The 19117-nt window shown below is 40.7% G+C and overlaps 1 protein-coding gene across 36 annotated transcripts in view; it reads left to right on the top strand.

Moving 5' to 3' along the window:
• STXBP6 (syntaxin binding protein 6) overlaps positions 1 to 19117 on the top strand; it is a 266713-nt gene that overhangs the window by 201639 nt on the left and 45957 nt on the right. For 34 of the 36 annotated variants that reach the window (XR_008705487.1, XM_055556312.1, XM_055556314.1 and 31 more), the window contains 2 exons: positions 5918 to 6048; positions 6971 to 7136. Coding sequence is in view for 35 of the 36 variants with exons in the window: in XM_055556312.1 (XP_055412287.1) it covers positions 5918 to 6048; positions 6971 to 7136 (297 nt within the window). In the remaining variant the exon portion in view is untranslated. Of the gene's footprint in view, positions 1 to 4845; positions 4968 to 5917; positions 6049 to 6970; positions 7137 to 16812; positions 16872 to 19117 lie in introns of those variants that run through there. The other 2 variants (XM_055556325.1, XM_055556326.1) reach the window with 2 other exon arrangements.

The raw sequence follows: 19117 nt of genomic DNA, 5'->3' as shown, positions 1-19117 counted from the left end.
ACTCCCAGAGTTCACTCAGACTCACGTCCATCGAGTCATTGATGCCATCCAGCCATCTCATCCTCTGTCGTCCCCTTCTCCTCCTGCCCCCAATCCCTCCCAGCATCAGAGTCTTTTCCAATGAGTCAACTCTTCACATGAGGTGGCCAAAGTACTGGAGTTTCAGCCTTAGCATCATTCCTTCCAAAGAAATCCCAGGGCTGATCTCCTTCAGAATGGACTGGTTGGATCTCCTTGCAGTCCAAGGGACTTCTCCAACACCACAGTTCAAAAGCATCAATTCTTTGGTGCTCAGCCTTCTTCACAGTAAACTCTCACATCCATACATGACCACAGAAAAAACCATAACCTTGAATAGATGAACCTTTGTTGGCAAAGTGATGTCTCTGCTTTTGAATATGCTATCTAGGTTGGTCATAACTTTCCTTCCAAGGAGTAAGTGTCTTTTAATTTCATGGCTGCAATCACCATCTGCAGTGATTTTGGAGCCCAGAAGAATAAAGTCTGACACTGTTTCCACTGTTTCCCCATCTATTTCCCATTGAGATGTATACCCTTTCACAGTGAAAATCTACATATTTCTATAGTTAAAGTAACACTGTCAACAGGGTAAGAAGGTTATAATTGGGAGGGACTAGATTTTGTTTGTTTTTAAATCTTGATCACAAAGTTGTTTGGTTTGTTTGTTGCCTTTTTGGCTGTGCCACAAGGCTCACAGAATCTTAGTTCCTCCACCAAGGATTGAACCCAGGACCCGGAAATGAAGGCATCAGGTCCTAACCACTGGACTGCCAGGGAATTTCCAGGAAGATTTTTTAAAATGCAGCTCATGTTGACATGAGACATTGAAGTTGTACATTGCAAAAGTAATTCTGTCTCCTTGTGGGTAATTTGCAAATATTAAAACTAGCCTTCTCCATAGAGGTGCATATGTCTTTTCAAATTAGCGCTTTTGTTTTCTTTGGATAAATACCCAGAAGTAGAATTCCTGCCTCATATGGTAGTTCTGTTTTTTTATTTTCTGAGGAAACTCCATACTGTTTTCCACAGTGGTGGCACCAGTTAACATTCCAACCAGCAGTCCTGTTTTTTGCACATCTTCATCCACATTTGTTATCTGTTGTCTCTTTGATAACAGCCATTCTGACAGTGTGAAGTGATATCTCATTGTAGTTTTTATTTGCATTTTGAATACTCTTGAAAGTCCCTTGGACTGCAAGGAGATCCAACCAGTCCATTCTAAAGGAGATCAGTCCTGGGTGTTCTTTGGAAGGAATGATGCTAAAGCTGAAACACCAGTACTTTGGCCACCTTATGTGAAGAATTGACTCATTGGAAAAGACTCTGATGCTGGGAGGGATTGGGGGCAGGAGGAGAAGGGGACGACAGAGGATGAGATGGCTGGATGGCATCACTGACTCGATGGACATGAGTTTGAGTGAACTCCGGGAGTTGGTGATGGACAGGGAGGCCTGGCGTGCTGCAATTCATGGGGTCTCAAAGAGTCAGACATGACTGAGCGACTGAACTGAACTGAACTGAATGATTAGTGATGCTGAACATGTTTTTATGTGTATGTTGGCCATCTTTATGTCTTCCTTGGGAAACTATCTATTCAGGTCTTCTGCCCATTTTTTAACTGGATTGTTTGTTTTTTCTGATACCAAGTTGTGTGAGTTCTTTATATATTTTGAATAGTAACCCCTTATCAGAGATATCATTTGCAAATATCTTTTCCCATTGAGTAAGTTTCCTTTTCATTTTGTTGATGTTTTCCTTCACTGTGCAAAAGCTTTTTAGTTTTGTAGTCCCATTCATTTATTTTTGCTTTTGCTGCCTTTGCCTAAGAAAATAGATCCAAAAAATCATTCCTAAGACCAGTGTCAGAGACTATACTGCCTATGTTTTTGTCCAGGAGTTTTATGGCTTCAGGTCGTATATTTAAGATGTTAATTCATTTTGAGTTTATTTTTGTAAATGATGTTTTATTCTTTTGCATGTGGATGCAACGTGAAAGTTTTCCCAACACTATTTATTGAAGACATTGTCTTTTCCCCACTGTGTATTTTTAGATCCCTCGTTGAAATTAATTGACCATATATGCATAAGTTTATTTCTAGATTCTATTCTGTTCCATTGATCTTTGTGTCTGTTTTCTTTGTGTATGTGTGCCAGTACCGTACAGTTTTGATTACTGTAACTTTGTAGTATAGTTTGAAATCAAGGCATATAATACCTCTAGCTTTGTCCTTCTTTCTCAAGATTGCTTTGGCAAGGAGTTCTTAAAAGATGGTTCAGCCTTATATATTCCAGTTTGAACAGTCAAGCTGGTTAAAAGGCCAATTTGGGGAAAATCACAGATGTCCTGGTGAGGGATGTTATACTGTCCAGAATGTGGCTGCCTCATGAAACCTCCCTGACTTTCCCCAACTTTACTTTGGTCCTTAAATCCACCCCCGCCCCCCACATACATCTCAGATGACTCCTGTGTCATTTATTCTATTATGCTTTATTCTCTATAGCATCATTCTTATCTCCTTCTCACCAAAGTTATTGAGAACCACTTCTTTCTTAATATTTGAAAAATCCTCAAAATCCTCAAAACTTCCTTCTGTATCTTCCATCTAATAAATGCTCCATAAATATTTGTTAAATGAGTAAGCACATAGTTCAGTAGCTCTTAGCACTCAAAGTGCCTCCGAGTCAACTGGAAAGATTTAAAATATGGATGCCAGGACTACATCCCCAAAGATTCTGATTGACAGTGTTGGGTATTTTTGTTGTAAAACTCCCAGGTGATTTTGATGTGTGGGTCGGAGTGGAAAATTAGGGGATGGGGCTGATTCTGGGTAGTCTGCGGTGTTACCTGGGAATATCATCATACCCTCTCTAAATGCTTATATATTTACCTTTTCCTCATGAAAGATGAAGCTATGACAAAATGCCCTGATTATCTCACCTTTAAAGTTTTTCAAAATAATGAATATGAAATCTACCCGACAGGGGTACTGATGCACATCATTTGGTTGCATTTTCCAGAGTGTGCTGTAAATTAGCTTCCCTTGGGAAGGAGAAGGTGAATTGCTGTTTTCACTAGACATCTGGAATTTGACTGAATGACTTATTTTTAACAGCTGTGGATCCGGAAAACACCAAAATAGAAAGGGGTTAAAACATGGCTTCTTCAAACACAGAGCTCAGAAAGTCTGGCAATGGCATGATTGTGCAAGTGTTTTGATTTCAGAAGGGGGAAGTCTTCATTTAATTCTATATAATGTGTATATAATAATATAATTTTAAGGCACCTGCTTCAAAATAGAAAGTGGGATGTTGGAGATAATAACACTAAACAAAAATTAAACTAAACCAGGCTCGGTGCCCAGGAAAATTATCAGATTCCAAGAACTGGGCAAGGAGTAAACTAATAGAGGGTAAAAAAAGCAGGAATGGATGAAGTCATATCTGCCTCTGTTAAAAATGACCATGAAGCAATGTGATCGCTCTTGAACAATTCTGAGGGGCATTTGTTGGGTGGGTGGAGTTCCTGCCCTTCTCATGTTCAGTGACAAACTTCCAGTGGAACTTGCTTTCCTAAAATGTCAGTCCCAAACATGCCAATAATTACAACCATCATGAATTATGTTTGAACTTTTATTATGCTGTAAACTAGTTGGAAATAAGTGGACCAGTAATAAAAGTAAGAGTTAACTGAAGTCAGAAGGAAAACCTTCATGTTTCCCAGGATGCCTAAATGCCATGTAATTTACATAAACAAAGAAGGAAATCCTCTGTGTGTGTTTAGGGGTGTGGGTCTAATACAGGAACCCATGTTTTCCTGTTATTGCAAAGCATTCTTTAATCTTTTAAGCACATTTTAGGACCCACATATATTCCAGGTGTGTTGTTTCCTTTGCTATTAAAACAGCAGAGCAGGGTATGACTATCAGAGAAATTTAGGAGAGTCCCTTTCGTGTCACATGGACACACAAATTAAATGAATTAAGTGGATAGACAGCCCTGGGTAGACTGGTAATATTGCATGAATTTAGTGAGGGGAAAGATTGTTCCTCATGGACTGAAACAGGCTTATATGTGGAGCTGTAGGCCAGACAGGCCATTTGTGGATGAAAGACGATAACATTTCCTTGATCTTGGTTGTTTAAGGGGTGATGATTTTTTAACCATGAAAGTAAACGCAATTGGTGTGAAATGTTCATAAGCGTTTAGCCAAAATATAACTGAATAATGGGCATTAAACCTAATGATTATTTGAAATTAAAAAAAAAATGCTTGCTAAATTCTGGTTAGGAACAAAGAGAGAAGGATGGACTGAGATCCTAAAAAAAGCCCAGTCCTAGACCATAGGTTTTTCAGCTAAAGGCGGGGTGCCCATATATTTTTGTTCACTTTCCCCTCTTGGTCACTGTTTTCCTGCCTAAATGACCCCAGACACTGAAGCTGTGATAAACTCTGCTGTATGTGAAGGAGAGCCTTCTTACCACCAACCGTAACTGGCACAGGTACTTTCTGTCCTTCATCCCACAAGGATTCGTTTTGCCATCTGTTGAGCATTGCATGGTTATTTCAAAGTGTGGGATCTGTGGGCTGCTTTGAAACTAAGAAAGAATGTAGCATTGATGTACAGGCTTACTAGGATTGCATTCATTACGAGGAGTGCTTTCCACTTTTCCTGCTTCCTTTAATAGCATCAATTCTATTTAAACTTACAATTCCTACAGCCAGAGCTCAGGAGGAGCTTTGAGGAAAATCCTTTTAAAATACTTAATTACCTCCCCTCCCTTGAGGCTCTAAGTCAAGAAGTAAGCAGACAGGCAAAGGTTCAGAGTGACTCTCTACTGCTGGCTGGTGCTTGATCTCTGTCTGAGAAGTGAGAAGGTCCATCCTCAGCGCGGAAGGGAGAACTGACCAAGGCCGAGAGGAGGAACTGCTGCAGGCCTGCAGCTGTGGTAGCCTAAGGAATTCATATGTGGAGGGGGGCCAGGGTTATAATCAGATGCAGATTAGATAAAAACTAACTGTACTTTATGTTGAAGCTGAAACTCCAATACTTTGGCCACCTGATGCGAAGAACTGACTCATGTGAAAAGACCCTGATGCTGGGAAAGATTGAGGGTGGGAGGAGAAGGGGACGACAGAGGATGAGATGGTTGGATGGCATCACCAACTCAGTGGACATGAATTTGAGTAGACTTTGGGAGTTGGTGATGGACAGGGAGGCCTGGCGTGCTACGGTCCATGGGGTCGCAAAGTCAGACACGACTGAGTGACTGAACTGAACTAGAAGGCCAATTTTTTTTTTTTTTGAGTGAAGTATTTCTTCTTATTTTATCACTGAAGCCTGGAATACTTACACTGGACTATAGCATTAGAAATATGCATTGTAGTTGCCTCAGGGAACCAGTAAACTGTACCTTTAAAAGGTAGCCTTTCCCAGCCACCCCTACCTGATGCTCTCAGCCCTTTGTGCTGCTTTCCCTGCTAACCATCATGGTTTATTTGGAGCCTCCATTAGAGGGGCTTGCTATTAATTGTCCCTGTCGTGTTCAATGTGAGTGGATGAAGGCATCGATGAAGCTGCCCTTACAGTTAAAATTATATTGCAACTACTCGAGGGTGCAGATTATAATGTCTGTTCTTTTTGAGTTCGCCTCTCACTAAAGGCACACATACTCATTCATTTTCTGTTTTCCTGCTCTTTCTTTGTCTCTGCACTTCCCTCTCTCTTCCTGCCCTCTATATTCACATACATACACATGTATACACACACACACAAATATGTCATTTTTTCTTTCTCTTTTATGGCACATATGCATGTAGGCATAAGATAGAAACACCTGTGAATGGGAATCCAACCCACCCTGCACACTCACTGATCACAGTGGTCTTTTCTTGGCAGTGACCAACAAGAAACCCACGCAGGCATCCATTACGAAGGTCAAACAGTTTGAAGGCTCCACGTCATTTGTGCGGCGGTCACAGTGGATGCTCGAGCAGCTTCGCCAGGTTAACGGCATCGATCCTAATCGGGTGAGTGAACTGTCCAGTGCCGAGCCACGGTGTTCTTCTCTCACAGTGACTCTCTCATTGACCTTGGCAGAGTGGTGGCTGTCTGAGTCGTTTTGGGCAAGGCTATTTCTCTGTTCCAGTTATGTGGCTGAGACTTTCTGATTCCTGTGCCCGTCTTATGGAAAAGTATAAATCTTTTCATCATGTTGGACAGAGGCACCTAAGGAGATGCATATTGAAGAAATGCTAGCTACCTCCAATACAAAGAGCAAAGTGCCAAGTGCAGAGTTCAGATAATCACATCTGTGATTATCAGTATGAAAAACCATGTTTATCAAAGTTCCATCTGTCTCCTAATGCAATCAGGGATGAGGTTTATTTACCAAAAATCAAATAAATGAACTGCACCTTAAAAATGATGTATTAGAATTCCATTGGATTTAATAAATGAAACATTTCATGGTAGAGTTATGTATGCAAGTAAATTCCCTTTGCTTATACACTAACCATATATCAATGATGAGGAAAAATGAAATGTGAAATGAAACTATACACTACAATAATAAGGGATAATCTTTCCCTACCAAAGGTTAGGGACAAGATTAATATTGTTCAGTGCCAGGAACCTGAAGTAATCCTTTTTTGAGCAATGGGAAAGACCATGTATAATCTGAAATAGGATACAAGTTGATATGCGGTTAAGCTAAAGGGACTTCTGTGCTCGTTGCTTCTTGGGGACATCTCAAAACACTGTGAGACAAAGAGATCTGCTTGATAAAAAGAGAAAGGTGGACTCTCTGTGCCCCTGGTGCTAATCAAGATGAACCTTGTGATTAGCAAAGTCTCAGAAAGGTGTTTTAGCCTTTATGAGTCTTGATATGGTAAACTAGAAGCCGCAATTTTTAGAGATGGAGATCATTCGTTCTTTCAATGTCTTTTCCAGGATTCTGCAGAGTTTGATTTGTTGTTTGAAAATGCCTTTGACCAGTGGGTAGCCAGCACAGCCTCAGAAAAATGTACCTTCTTCCAGATCCTCCACCATACCTGCCAGCGCTACCTCACAGACAGGAAGCCGGAGTTTATTAACTGCCAGTCCAAAATCATGGGAGGTGAGTGGGCGTTTGAATGACTTTAGCCATCCCGTTTCCTTCCACTCGCTTTTACATAAAGAGTTAGGTGCTCAGCAGCATAATTAAAGACCAGAAAAAAAGAATCCGGATGCTCAGAGCTGGACCGCCTGAGGACCATTCTGGGAGCTCTTTGTATGCTAAAGACACAGTGGTGTGTTTTCACTCTTATCCAAAAACCGATCTTTTTAAAGGAATTAACCCTTTAGATCAGATTATTTGTACCAGGAGAGGAAGCCTGTCCCTTTATTAGAAAAACCTGTGCATTTGGTTTCCTCACTACCATTTCTATCATTTCATCACAGGACATTTTTAGAGTTGCTTTTTTCCTAGTATTTCTCAAGATGTTTTACAACTATTGATACGAACATTCCTACAGATCCAGTTCCTTCTCTCAAATAGCAACCAGTCTCTCATTTATTCCTTAATTGGCAGACAGAGCTGACTTAGGATGAGAGCTGTAAGCCAGCCTTACAGGAGCAAGTACCAGTATGGGAAAGTTAATGAGAAATGTTTAGAGGGTGCTTAGCACGTTTCCGGAGAAGGCAATGGCACCCCACTCCAGTACTCTTGCCTGGAGAATCCCATGGACGGAGGAGCCTGGTGGGCTGTAGTCCATGGGGTCGCTAAGAGTCAGACACAACTGAGCGACTTCACTTTCACTTTTCACTTCCATGCATTGGAGAAGGAAATGGCAACCCACTCCAGTGTTCTTGCCTGGAGAGTCCCAGGGACAGAGAAGCCTGTTGGGCTGCCATCTATGGGGTCGCACAGAGTCGGACACGACTGACTCGACTTAGCAGCAGTAGCAGCAGCAGCACGTTTCTTCTAGGTGGCATTTCTTTTTAGAGAATTGAAACTGCTAAAAGTGTAAAGCCTTGCCAGTCACTCTGAGTTAAGGAAGTGTGTGTATATCATTGGTCTTTTCACTGATATGTTCTCCTGGTTTTGAAAGCATCTTCTAAAAAAAAAAGTACCAACTTTGTCTTAATCAAATGTCAAGTGAAGGTCACATTAGAGACATTACATTTTCCCCTTGGGCTGTATATATCTTTCATATGAACATGAGGCGGAACCCATCATCCTGTCCCAGTGGCTGCTGTGCACACTGTCACTTAGCCGTTAGTCCACTGGATGTGGTGGGAGAAAATGCTGTCAGCACTTCATTATTATCCGCTAAAGTGTCAGCGTGCTTCTGACATAGGAAGTTGCTCACATCATACGAACCTTGAAAAGCCTCTCAAATGCTGATGCAGACCTTTGTGTTATAGCTTCTTTAATTAGTCCTAGAAAAACAGAAGAGGTGATGAGTGCATATTTTCTTCAATGTGGCTGCATCCTATGGAACAAAAGTGAAAAAACTATTAGACACAAATGTTGAAAGAAAAGGAAATGTCAAACACTGACCTCTTGCTGTTGGAAGATATAATGAGGTAGAACCCCCTCTCCTGTCTGCCATCAGTGCTGATCAAATGAATTGTGCTTTCAAAGTCCAGCCTTAACAGACTTGGCCAAAGGTCAGAGGACCCAGGCTGAGGACCACAGATGGCCATGTTCTCAGGGAATGGAAAATTGGCAAGGAAATTCCAGCTTTCCCTCATTCTTCGTTAGGATTTTCTGTCCCATCCTAGAATCAAACTTGCTTCTTGATCTTATGCTAGGAAACATTTTCCCCGTCGGTAGCGGTGTAGTATCGTCAGTTGCTTGCCTAGCTAGCACTTGAGCAGAGTCTCCTCTAAAAAAACAGGGTGACATATGGATTTGAAATTTCGGTTGCCCTTGGAGACAGACTTCCCTCGAGCACTCCACTCCTCCAGGTGCCATACGGGAGGCAGACAGCGTCAGAAGCCGAAGTGGTTCCATGGGGATGACTGCATTTCCTCAGAATGGAAGCAGGGTGTTTGGGTGGGCGGAGGGGACAGACTCTTTCCATTGTCCTGCGAAGGTTAAGGAGAGCTTTGGGAACTTCCCTTCCTCCTCCCTAAGGGGCAGCACTAGGTAGCCTTCTTCCCTGTTGTCCCTGCAGCTCTCATTTCTTCTCTCAGAACAACCCGTTTCATTCCTTCATTTACTCATCTGCCAGTCACACAGTATGTAGGTACTGAGTATCCACTCTGAGCTAGTCACTCTCTACATTATTGATGTGGAGAATTATTCTATAGTTGGCCCCTTAACAGACCCTAGTCGCCACCACTCAAACCCCAGACTGGCAGGTCCCTAAGAGCCTTTCCATATGCATTGCTGCGTGCATGCACGCTGGGGCGCTTCCCACTCTATGCAACCTGCCAGCTGCTTCTGTTATTGACCCAGTATTTTGATATCTTCCACCACCCTATGAACCCCAAAGTATGCCGAGTTGAGACAAGAATCTGCATATTCGGTGTCAAATTGTTGGTCTGTGTAGTGCATGAAACTGAAGACTGATTTCCTGTTGTAAGAAAAAGTTCACGAGACCAAGTCCAGAATTGACTCCACCTCTGGGACCATGTGTCTCTCTTCTTCCTTAGACCTCAGTTTTCCCTGACGTAACATGTGGAGGTTAGTTTAAATGAGTTCTAAAATCAGTCAGGCCTGTCATTTGAGAATCTATAGTTTTTGAGGTATGGCTTTATTGTATAGGTTAATCACTGCTTAATAATCCAATAAAGATTTGGTGCAGTTAGATGCCGCCTAGTTCTAGATTCTAAGGAAGGCCAAAACGCTGGAACTAAGCACATCGCACTTTGTTGGCAGCACGTAGTGCTTAATGAGGACAGCCTGTCTTATTTAAACAGTTGTCTTTCCTTGATAACAGTTGTACCAGCACACCCTGGCTAATTAGCATGCTGATTAGGCTTCCTTTCTGCCAGTTATCACAATTCAGAGACGGAAAAATTGTGTGGTTTTTGGGTCACTGCATTCTGACACCTTTAACTTTTAGGGTACCTACCCCAGCTTCAACAGGTGAGATCTATTCCAAATTTCAAAAATCTTCTGGTCTGTCCTTACGGTATGGGCCGCAAGCGCTAGACGTGGTGGTTTTCCCCACTGTGAAATGTGATGGATCTTGTTAATTTTAGAGAACTGGTAAGTGTTGGTGTGCTGTCCTCCACCGCCATTCTGTACGTATGTTATCTCATTTAGTTTTTCCATCAGCCTTTGGAAATGCAACTTATTATCTCCATTTTACTGAGAAGGAAATAGGATCAGAGGGATTAGTAAGTAACTTGCCAAGAGTCATATAGCCTTTGTCCTCAAGTGGCAGAGCTAAAATTCAAACACAGGCCCTCTCTAAGAACATCTTTTTCGGGGCCATGAAATGGTACATTCCAGGGAATATCATTGATACTGTCTTTGGTATAAATGGTACTCCCTAAAGTTGTTTAGGAATTTGGGGATATGTTTTAGCCAGCACATTCCTAGGTATTAAAAAAGGGAGCTAAGTGGAGAGGGTCAGAGATATGAGAAGTTTTAACCGTTTTCTTTTATTGCAGTATACAATTAATATAATAACGTAAGCACTTTTGTTTCTGCTCTAAGAATGAAGGAATCATCAGGGCCTTTAAAATCATCTTGCTTGTTGTTTTTTTTTTGTTTTGGTTCATAATAATTTCAACATATTAAAGAGATGAAAGTGAGGCTATTTTAGTCAATGGGGGAAGATTGCTGGAGTCCTGGCCACTCACCAGGCCTCTTAGGTATTTTGTTTCTAGTCCAACCTATCCTTGGAAAAACTGAAGCCATTTGAATGATATTTTGAAGAACAGATCTGCCTGACTGAACCACACTTTCTTTAATACCAGTTGTGATGAGATTGTCATTTATGTATCTACAATTCCATGAAATTCCACTCTTACATTTATTGATTGTGTATATTCCAAATGGCCAGCTGTTTCTTTTTCCCATGGGGAAAGTCAGTTACACAGAAATAAATTCTTTGGCTTTTTGAAATTCTCTCCTCCAAACATGTTATTTCCTTATCTCCAGAGGATAGACTGAGAGCTCTGATCTTCTGGTGTTGGTTATAGGATCCAGGAGACATGTCCAAAGTCTGCAGTTGTGAAGACCTCCATAAATTGAAAGAGGGAGGGATGTTCTGAGCAGGTGTGAGGCAGGAAGCATTGGTTTCTGCAGTCAACATCTTTTCAGCCATCTTCTCTTCTTTGGATGGTTAGAAGACTTTGTCCTCAAGCCTTGGTCATTCCTACTTTCCACTCTACCTCTCTCTTAATTTATTCAAGGTCAGTTACCTTAAAAAACACAAAGTCATTCATTCAGTTGCTGGGTCCCTAAGCTACCAAGCCACCTACAAAGATGGAAGGCAGAGGTGTAGAGCCAGTCTGGCTGCTGGAATGTTATGTAGCGTTAGAAACAACAGGACCCTGCAGGTGAAGTCTTAGCTTCATATAGCTTACTTTTTGTAAGATAGTAGCTTTTTTCTGCCTGTTATAAGCAGAGTTGATAATATAGATGATATACTGTCATATCTGGATAAGGAAATGGCTGCCCACTCCAGTATTTTTGGCTGGAAAATCCCATGGATAGAGAGGAGCCTGGTGGGTTACAGTCTGTGAATTCACAAGAGTCAGACACGACTTAGCAACTAAACCAGCACCACCACTATGATGATGATATATTTGTACTCCAAAGATGCCTTGAAGGAATTAATCACATATGTTGAACTTTAGAAGAGACATTTACTTTCAATTAATTTATTTAAAACAAAAACAAAAACAAAAAACATGGTCTGCCCCAAATAGTAGCAACAGTTAACTTATAACGGACCTGTTGTATTAAGTCTAGGTCCCAAGGGGAACTTTGTTTTGCTCTCTGCATTCCTCTTAATAAAATGTGATCAAATCCCACATAGTTCCCCATTGTTATTTTATTTACACTGACCTTCTGTAAGGATTGCTGCTGCTGCTGCTGCTGCTGCTGCTAAGTCAATTCAGTCGTGTCAGACTCTGTGCGACCCCATAGATGGCAGCCCACCAGGCTCCCTGTCCCTGGGATTCTCCAGGGAAGAACACTGGAGTGGGTTGCCATTTCCTTCTCCAGTGCAGGAAAGTGAAAAGTAAAAGTGAAGTCGCTCAGTAGTGTCCGACTCTTAGCGACCCCATGGACTACAGCCCACCAGGCTCCCCCGTCCATGGAATTTTACTGTTGCCCTATTATTTCTATGCCCAAATCTGTGAACTAAGGAAATCTTGAATGGTTTTGGCAACTTCTGTGTTAGAACCACCAAATAGATGCTTTGTAAACCTATTTTCTTTTTTAGAAAGTATGGTAAATTATTTGCAGAAAGAAAGTAATTTATTCCTTGAGGCAAGGTTCCATTTAAACTGAAGCATGTCCTACAGTTTTCTTGGGTTCTGAGCCTAAGCGCCTCTGGCTAACTCATTTAGTTACCTCTCCCTCTTTCCTCTGTTCTGTGTGGGTCGTCGTTCAGTGAACCCCATCTAGACTGCTTGAGGCCCAGTTGTTCACATAAGCATTTACTTAGCACCAGCTGCCTGTCAGGTCCTGAGCTACCTGTGGACATCCAGCAACCAGGTGGGCACCTTTGCCAACTTTACTTACCTTCCTAGGGGGGTCATCAGGTGTAAACAGATATCAAACAATATGATACACCAAGGGGATGGCTGAGCTGCATTTAAAAGGATAGTTAATAGTTGACAGACACATAAGGGCAGGATGAAGTGAGTTCTCTCTTGCAACACTGAATCCAGACAGTGTCATTTCAATGTTGGCTAGATTCAGAATTTGAAATGTGGCAGATTGTTTTTCCACAAAGCAGACTATTTGTAAGTGTCATGTATTTTTATAGTCACCAAAGGGTATTTCTTTAGCATTGTCCATCAACGTGCAGACCTTCAGATGAGGGTATAAAGTGCAGCCTTCTCAGCTCTATTAGAATTCCAGGGACACATATGTCTCTGATGTCCCCTTCATAGCAGGCTAGCCCTCATTCACCCCTGCTGATTGGTGTGCTAAAGTGAAAGTCGCTCAGTCATGTCCAACTCTTTGCAACCCCATGGACTATACAGTCCGTGGAATTCTCTAGGCCAGAATACTGGAATGGGTAGCCTTTCCCTTCTCCAGGGGATCTTCCCAACGCAGGGATGGAACCCAGGTCTCCCGCATTGCAGGCGAATTCTTTACCAGCTGAGCCACCAGGGAAGCCCTGGTATGCTAAAAGAACTGAATGGCTTTCCTCTGGAGTCCCCTGGGGTGGAACGAATCTCAGGATGCAGACTGTGACTTTGTATTGTACTTTTCTCCCAAACAATGTAGGAACATACCCCTGAGCAAGGTGTGCGAATATTTTACCTTGTGAGTGCCCTGGGTGTGGGCATGTGTAAGGTGAGGTGACAGATGATGACGCAGAGCACATGTATGCATCCTAAGAGTGTGCTTTTCTTTTTCTTAATTGAAGGATAATTGCTTTACAGAATTTTGTTGTTTTCTGTCAAACTTCAACATGAATCAGCCATAGGTATACCTATATCCCCTCCCTTGTGAAACTCCCTCCCATCTCCTGCCCCATCCCATCCCTCTAGATTGATACAGAGCCCCTGTTTGAGTTTTCTGGGCCATACAGCAAATTCCCATTGGCTATCTATCTATTTTACATATGGTAATGTAAGTTTCCACGTTACTCTTTCCCTACATCTCACCCTCTCCTCCCCTCCCCCTATGTCCGTAAGTCTGTTCTCTATGTCTGTTTCTCCATTGCTGCCCTGTAAATAAATTCTTCAGTACCATTTTTCTAGATTCTGTGTATAGAATACGTTAGAATATGTATAGAATCGTATACATAATATAGAATCATTAGAATACGATATTTATCTTTCCTAAGAGGAAAAGATAAAAGATAAAATAAAAAGATTTTTTCTTATGGAAAAACAAAAGTGATGCATACGGTCGTTCTTAATCCAAATATATTAATAGGGTGCTCTAATAGAATCTGTCACATTTGCTGTGATTTTTGTATTTCTTCCTCGTGTCTTGATGTTTTCTGTCAATGAATAATGGTTTTGTGGGATGTGAACCTTGCACTCCTACACATACTCTGACCCTGGGCACAGTATAAAGAGCTGCTTATTTCTCAAGAATACATTCATGTGTAATTTTGCCCCCACCACTAAAACTTTAACGTACTCAGGGATTCAGCGGACATGCACTAGTGATTACAATTCACATACCAAGTGGAATTGTATTAAAAAACCATATTGTTGTTGATGGCATGTAGATACAGAGCAGGGGAGGAGGCCAGGCTGCTTAGATCATTTACTGTTGTGAGAGAGTCAGGAAGTTTTCCAATAGCTCTCAAGATCTAGAGGAATCCATATCGTAGTTCCTCCAGTGAGTTTTTGTTACCCTTTAGGAAATAACAAAGGAACAAACTTCAGTTATCCTCTGCCATGTACAAACAAGGAAAGTGCTTTATGAGGAATTGCCTGAGATCCCAGAGCTCATAAGGGATGGAGCTCTACCACGGTCAGGGCTTCTCATTTATTCCACGTCCATTCATTGGAGACCTGGACTTTCAAGTTCCGTCAATAAACCCAGGCTTCTTTTCTTTATGTTGATTCTGCCAAACAGAAGAGATAGTCCCAATTTAACAAGATATGTATGAGACTCAAAAATTCCATCTGGCAGTTCTCTGTAGATGTCTGTTAGTGATATTAATCATAAGCCCGTACAGACTTTAGCCACCACTCTCTCATCACTCCATCCTCTTTGTTGCAGCTAATACCATCTTTTCCTAGAGAGCTTGATATTTTATATAAGACTTGCTTTTTTAGAAACTTTTTGGAGAGAGAAATTAAAAATATAAACTGACTATGCATCAATAAAACAGTACAAATATTTAAAATATACAATTGGAAAAGCCCAGTTTGGGGGCTTTTTTGTTTTGGTTATTGGGATCCCACCAGTGTAACTACTGCGTCAAACACAATTGAGATATATGGTGCTACACACACTGCTAACAACCATCTGACATTGACTGAGTGCTCTTAGGAGCAGAACATTGGAGCAGAAGCTATGGGATGTCTATCTGATTCTTTATGTATTTTTTAAATTTAGGACAACATTACCCACGGTTATGTTGGAGATTTTGTATGCTTTCCCATGTTTTCTGGTAGTCATTCTACTTTATCTTATTCCCAAAAGGTGAATTAAAAGCAGATGCTTTTATTTTCAGTGAGAAAATTGAAGTAACGAAGGACTAGTTCCTTAGGTTCCATCCAATTCTGTACATGATATAAATGACTAGTAACTAAAGAAAAATGGGTCACAGATGTGATTTTTTATTTTCTCTTTTTCATTGCTCACTGACTGTAAGCTACACTGAAATACATGCTGTGAAACAGCTGGTGGGTTATGGGAAGTCATCCTGAGCCTGGAGTGACTTCGTGCATTAAGTGCTTTTTGAATCACATCTCACCATCAAAATCTTGAACCAAACCAAAGCTCCAGGAGAAGACTTCCGAGGTATCATTTATTGGTGTGACAAGGATCATGAACATATTTTGTCTATCCCATGGTTAAATAATCTGAAACAGATGAGAGCCATTTCTACTTTCATAATCAACCAGAACACATTAATTGCCCATCTTGATATAGTGGAAATAACACAGACTAGATTCACTTAGCTCTGTTTTTGATGGTTATCACTCTGTAACCTTCTCTAAGATGCTCACCTTATACCCAGCCTTTCTGTGCTTTTTTGTATCATGGATAGCAACATATACCTTGAAGGAATGGTGGGGGGATTAAAATGAATTTTAAAATATTCAACCAGAATTTCTGCAAAGTGCTAGTACATGTCTGAATATTTTGTTTAAAAAACATGGAAATTATGTATACCTGTTCATAATATCATGATGTCTTCCAGGATATTTATCAAAGTCCTTTCTTATGAAAGAAGTAAGAAAATATTCTTAAACTTTCCTAATCCATGTTTGGCATTAAGAATTGCAAAAACAAACCGCAGTAACTTTTTTTGTTCCAGCTGGGAAGGAGCTAAGCTATATTATAAATATTTCAAATGTCTGGAATGCTGAGTTGTTTGCCATGGTTTATAGAATGCTGAATGTGTTGCATTTTATGTTTGACATTTATAGAATGCATATGGTTCTGCTGACTTTACCAGAACAACGATGTTTAAAATATTGAGTGATACTGTGCCAGAGATCAGGGCACAATATTCAGATCTTCTGGTAGGAAAGAAAAGCCTTGAAACGCATTTTGTGAACTTTATAAGAGCATAGAAATGTCCTTTTTCCACCAACATATCTTCAGCCCAGAGCATTTCTTTGAGTCCAGTTCTCTTTACACAGCCCCAAAAGGACATATATCAGAGGTTAAATTGTTTAATATTGTTAGTCATGAAGTAGTATTTTCCAAAATAGATATAAAAGTCATGTTGCCTGATGCCTACCCATACTTCTAGATTTACAGAGAAGTACAATTTTTAAAAGAATTTTGGAGATTTAAGTTTACCAATCACTTTGCTACATGTTTTAAAATCTTGATAATTTCATGAAACAAACTTTAATACCAAAAGATAAAAAGGACATATCTCTGAGAATAAAGGGCTATTCCTTAAATTGGAAACATTTACCTTTATGAAAACATTACTACATCTGGTTCTGGTTCTTATTTTTCCTAGTTCACATAGACCGATAAAAACTCCGTCATCACCTGGCCTTTAAAAGTTGCTGCTCTGCTGTAACATAGAAGCATCAAGAACTAAAAATTACTTGGAATTTTAGTGAAGAGAAGCTGTGAATTCTCAAGAACAGTAACTGGGTCTAAAAATGGTCATTTATGATTTGTCAAATTCATTCCCACTCTGGGGAAACCCACTCAGCACACATCCTTTGGATAGTACAGACAGAACAGATAATCCTCAGGGTGAAGGCTGTAGTCTGATTACTTACTTGGAATAGAGATAAGGAACTTGTGCGTAGTGCCTGAGAAACTACCCAGGAATACGAGATTTCTAAAACCTTTGGTGCAAAGGTAAATAAAATAATGTTTTTTCCCTCACATTATATCCTAGCCTTTCAAAAATTTCAGCTTTGTATTTGATCATTAAAATAAGACTAAGTCTCTAAATTTATCATAAGTAGTTACTTGAAATTTAGACATTGATGTAAATCAGAAGTTGAAGACTTTTCAGATTTATATAAGACCAAAACATTTCTCACCCTTCTATTTACAATATGCCTACCCAGGATTGGGTTTATAGGTGTCATGCAAGAGGCAAGAGCATTAAGATTGCCAAATTTAGGAAGCAAAAGTAGAAGATGCACAATAAAATTTGAGTATAAGATAAACAAGGGATAACTTTTTAGTATAAGTATACCCCATGCAGTATTTGGGGCAACCAAAAAATTATCCATTGTTTGTCTGAAATTCAGATTTTACTGAGCATCCTATATTTTATCTGGCAACCTTCATGGGCATCCCAGTTTCTAGCTATTGTAACCAATATGGAAAACACAATAAGTTAGCTGTTATATAGATAAGTAAACTTTACGATGGCCAGTTATTAGGACTTTAAGAAATGTTGAGATGGACAACTCCCAGGCATAATGTTAGGTTAGCTGTTCAAAGATACAGACAGAAAAAAATATGAGACAGGCTGCTAAAGAAGCAGTTGAAAGACCTGCAAGGATTCATGTCTTACTGTGGTTATTCTACTTAGAAAAATGTTGTTAAGTGCAAATGAAAGTAGTAATCAGTATAGAAATTCCACTAAAGCTCTTTAGTAATCCAACATGAGATCCCTGGTTAAATGTGCACAGGGAAAAAAGCTCAGTCTTGGGTCTGAATGTCTTTCGCTTGGTTTTGAGCAGTTAGTTTCCTGCAAAAACAGTAACAGGAGTCTGCCATTGACTTCTGGGGACACCAGCAGACCAAAGGCTCCCATTTATGGAGAAAAGAGTAAGAAGCTCTGGGTCTCAAGAACTAGAAAAGGTGCTGCTTTAAAAATTTAGCCTCCTCTCTGACCTGTCTGATGGTTTTCTTAGTAATAGAAGTGACTGGTCTACAAAGAATCCTTTGTCAAACCCTTGCCTGCAAGCTCTGACTCACCTTTATCCATCACACTGTCCATCTGTACCCGCCTCTCACTGTCAGGTAAATGAGCATGGAAGGTAACCCTTAGCTTTGGGTTGTTGGTTTGCTTGGGTTTTATTCTAGCTCCATACGAGTATAACATCCAAAAGTGGTGCTACTATAGGTTCCAAGAAACATTCAGTGGGTCCTACTTGTGAAAAGGAAAGAATATCTTCAATAGTTCCTAACTGTGAGAGCACATTGAGCACAAACACTTCAACTACAACACTTGAGTGGCAGGAAGGCAATCAAGTAAGTGTATCACTATATGGAGGTAAAACATGTTTTAGGCAAAGAATGAGGACAAGTCTTCATTGGCTAAGGAATTTGTTTACTTTGTCTAACTTTTGAATGGTTTAGTTCAGTTCAGTTCAGTCGCTCAGTCGTGTCCGACTCTTTGCAACCCCATGAATCGCAGCACGCCAGGCCTCCCTGTCCATCACCAACTCCCGGAGTTCACTCAGACTCACGTCCATCGAGTCAGTGATGCCATCCAGCCATCTCATCCTCTGTCGTCCCCTTTTCCTCCTGCCCCCAATCCCTCCCAGCATCAGAGTCTTTTCCAATGAGTCAACTCTTCGAATCAGTTGGCCAGACTTTGAGCTTCAGCATCATTCCCTCCAGAGAAATCCCAGGGCTGATCTCCTTCAGAATGGACTGGTTGGATCTCCTTGCAGTCCAAGGGACTCTCAAGAGTCTTTTCCAACACCACAGTTCAAAAGCATCAATTCTTTGGCGCTCAGCCTTCTTCACAGTCCAACTCTCACATCCATACATGACCACAGGAAAAACCATAGCCTTGACTAGACAGACCTTTGTTGGCAAAGTAATGTCTCTGCTTTTGAATATGC

The sequence above is a fragment of the Bubalus kerabau genome, chromosome 19 (genome assembly GCF_029407905.1).
Source record: "Bubalus kerabau isolate K-KA32 ecotype Philippines breed swamp buffalo chromosome 19, PCC_UOA_SB_1v2, whole genome shotgun sequence".
In the NCBI taxonomy this organism is placed as follows: Eukaryota; Metazoa; Chordata; class Mammalia; order Artiodactyla; family Bovidae; genus Bubalus; species Bubalus kerabau.
Note: the sequence above shows the minus strand (reverse complement) of the source record. Positions and strands in the feature narration are given on the sequence as shown.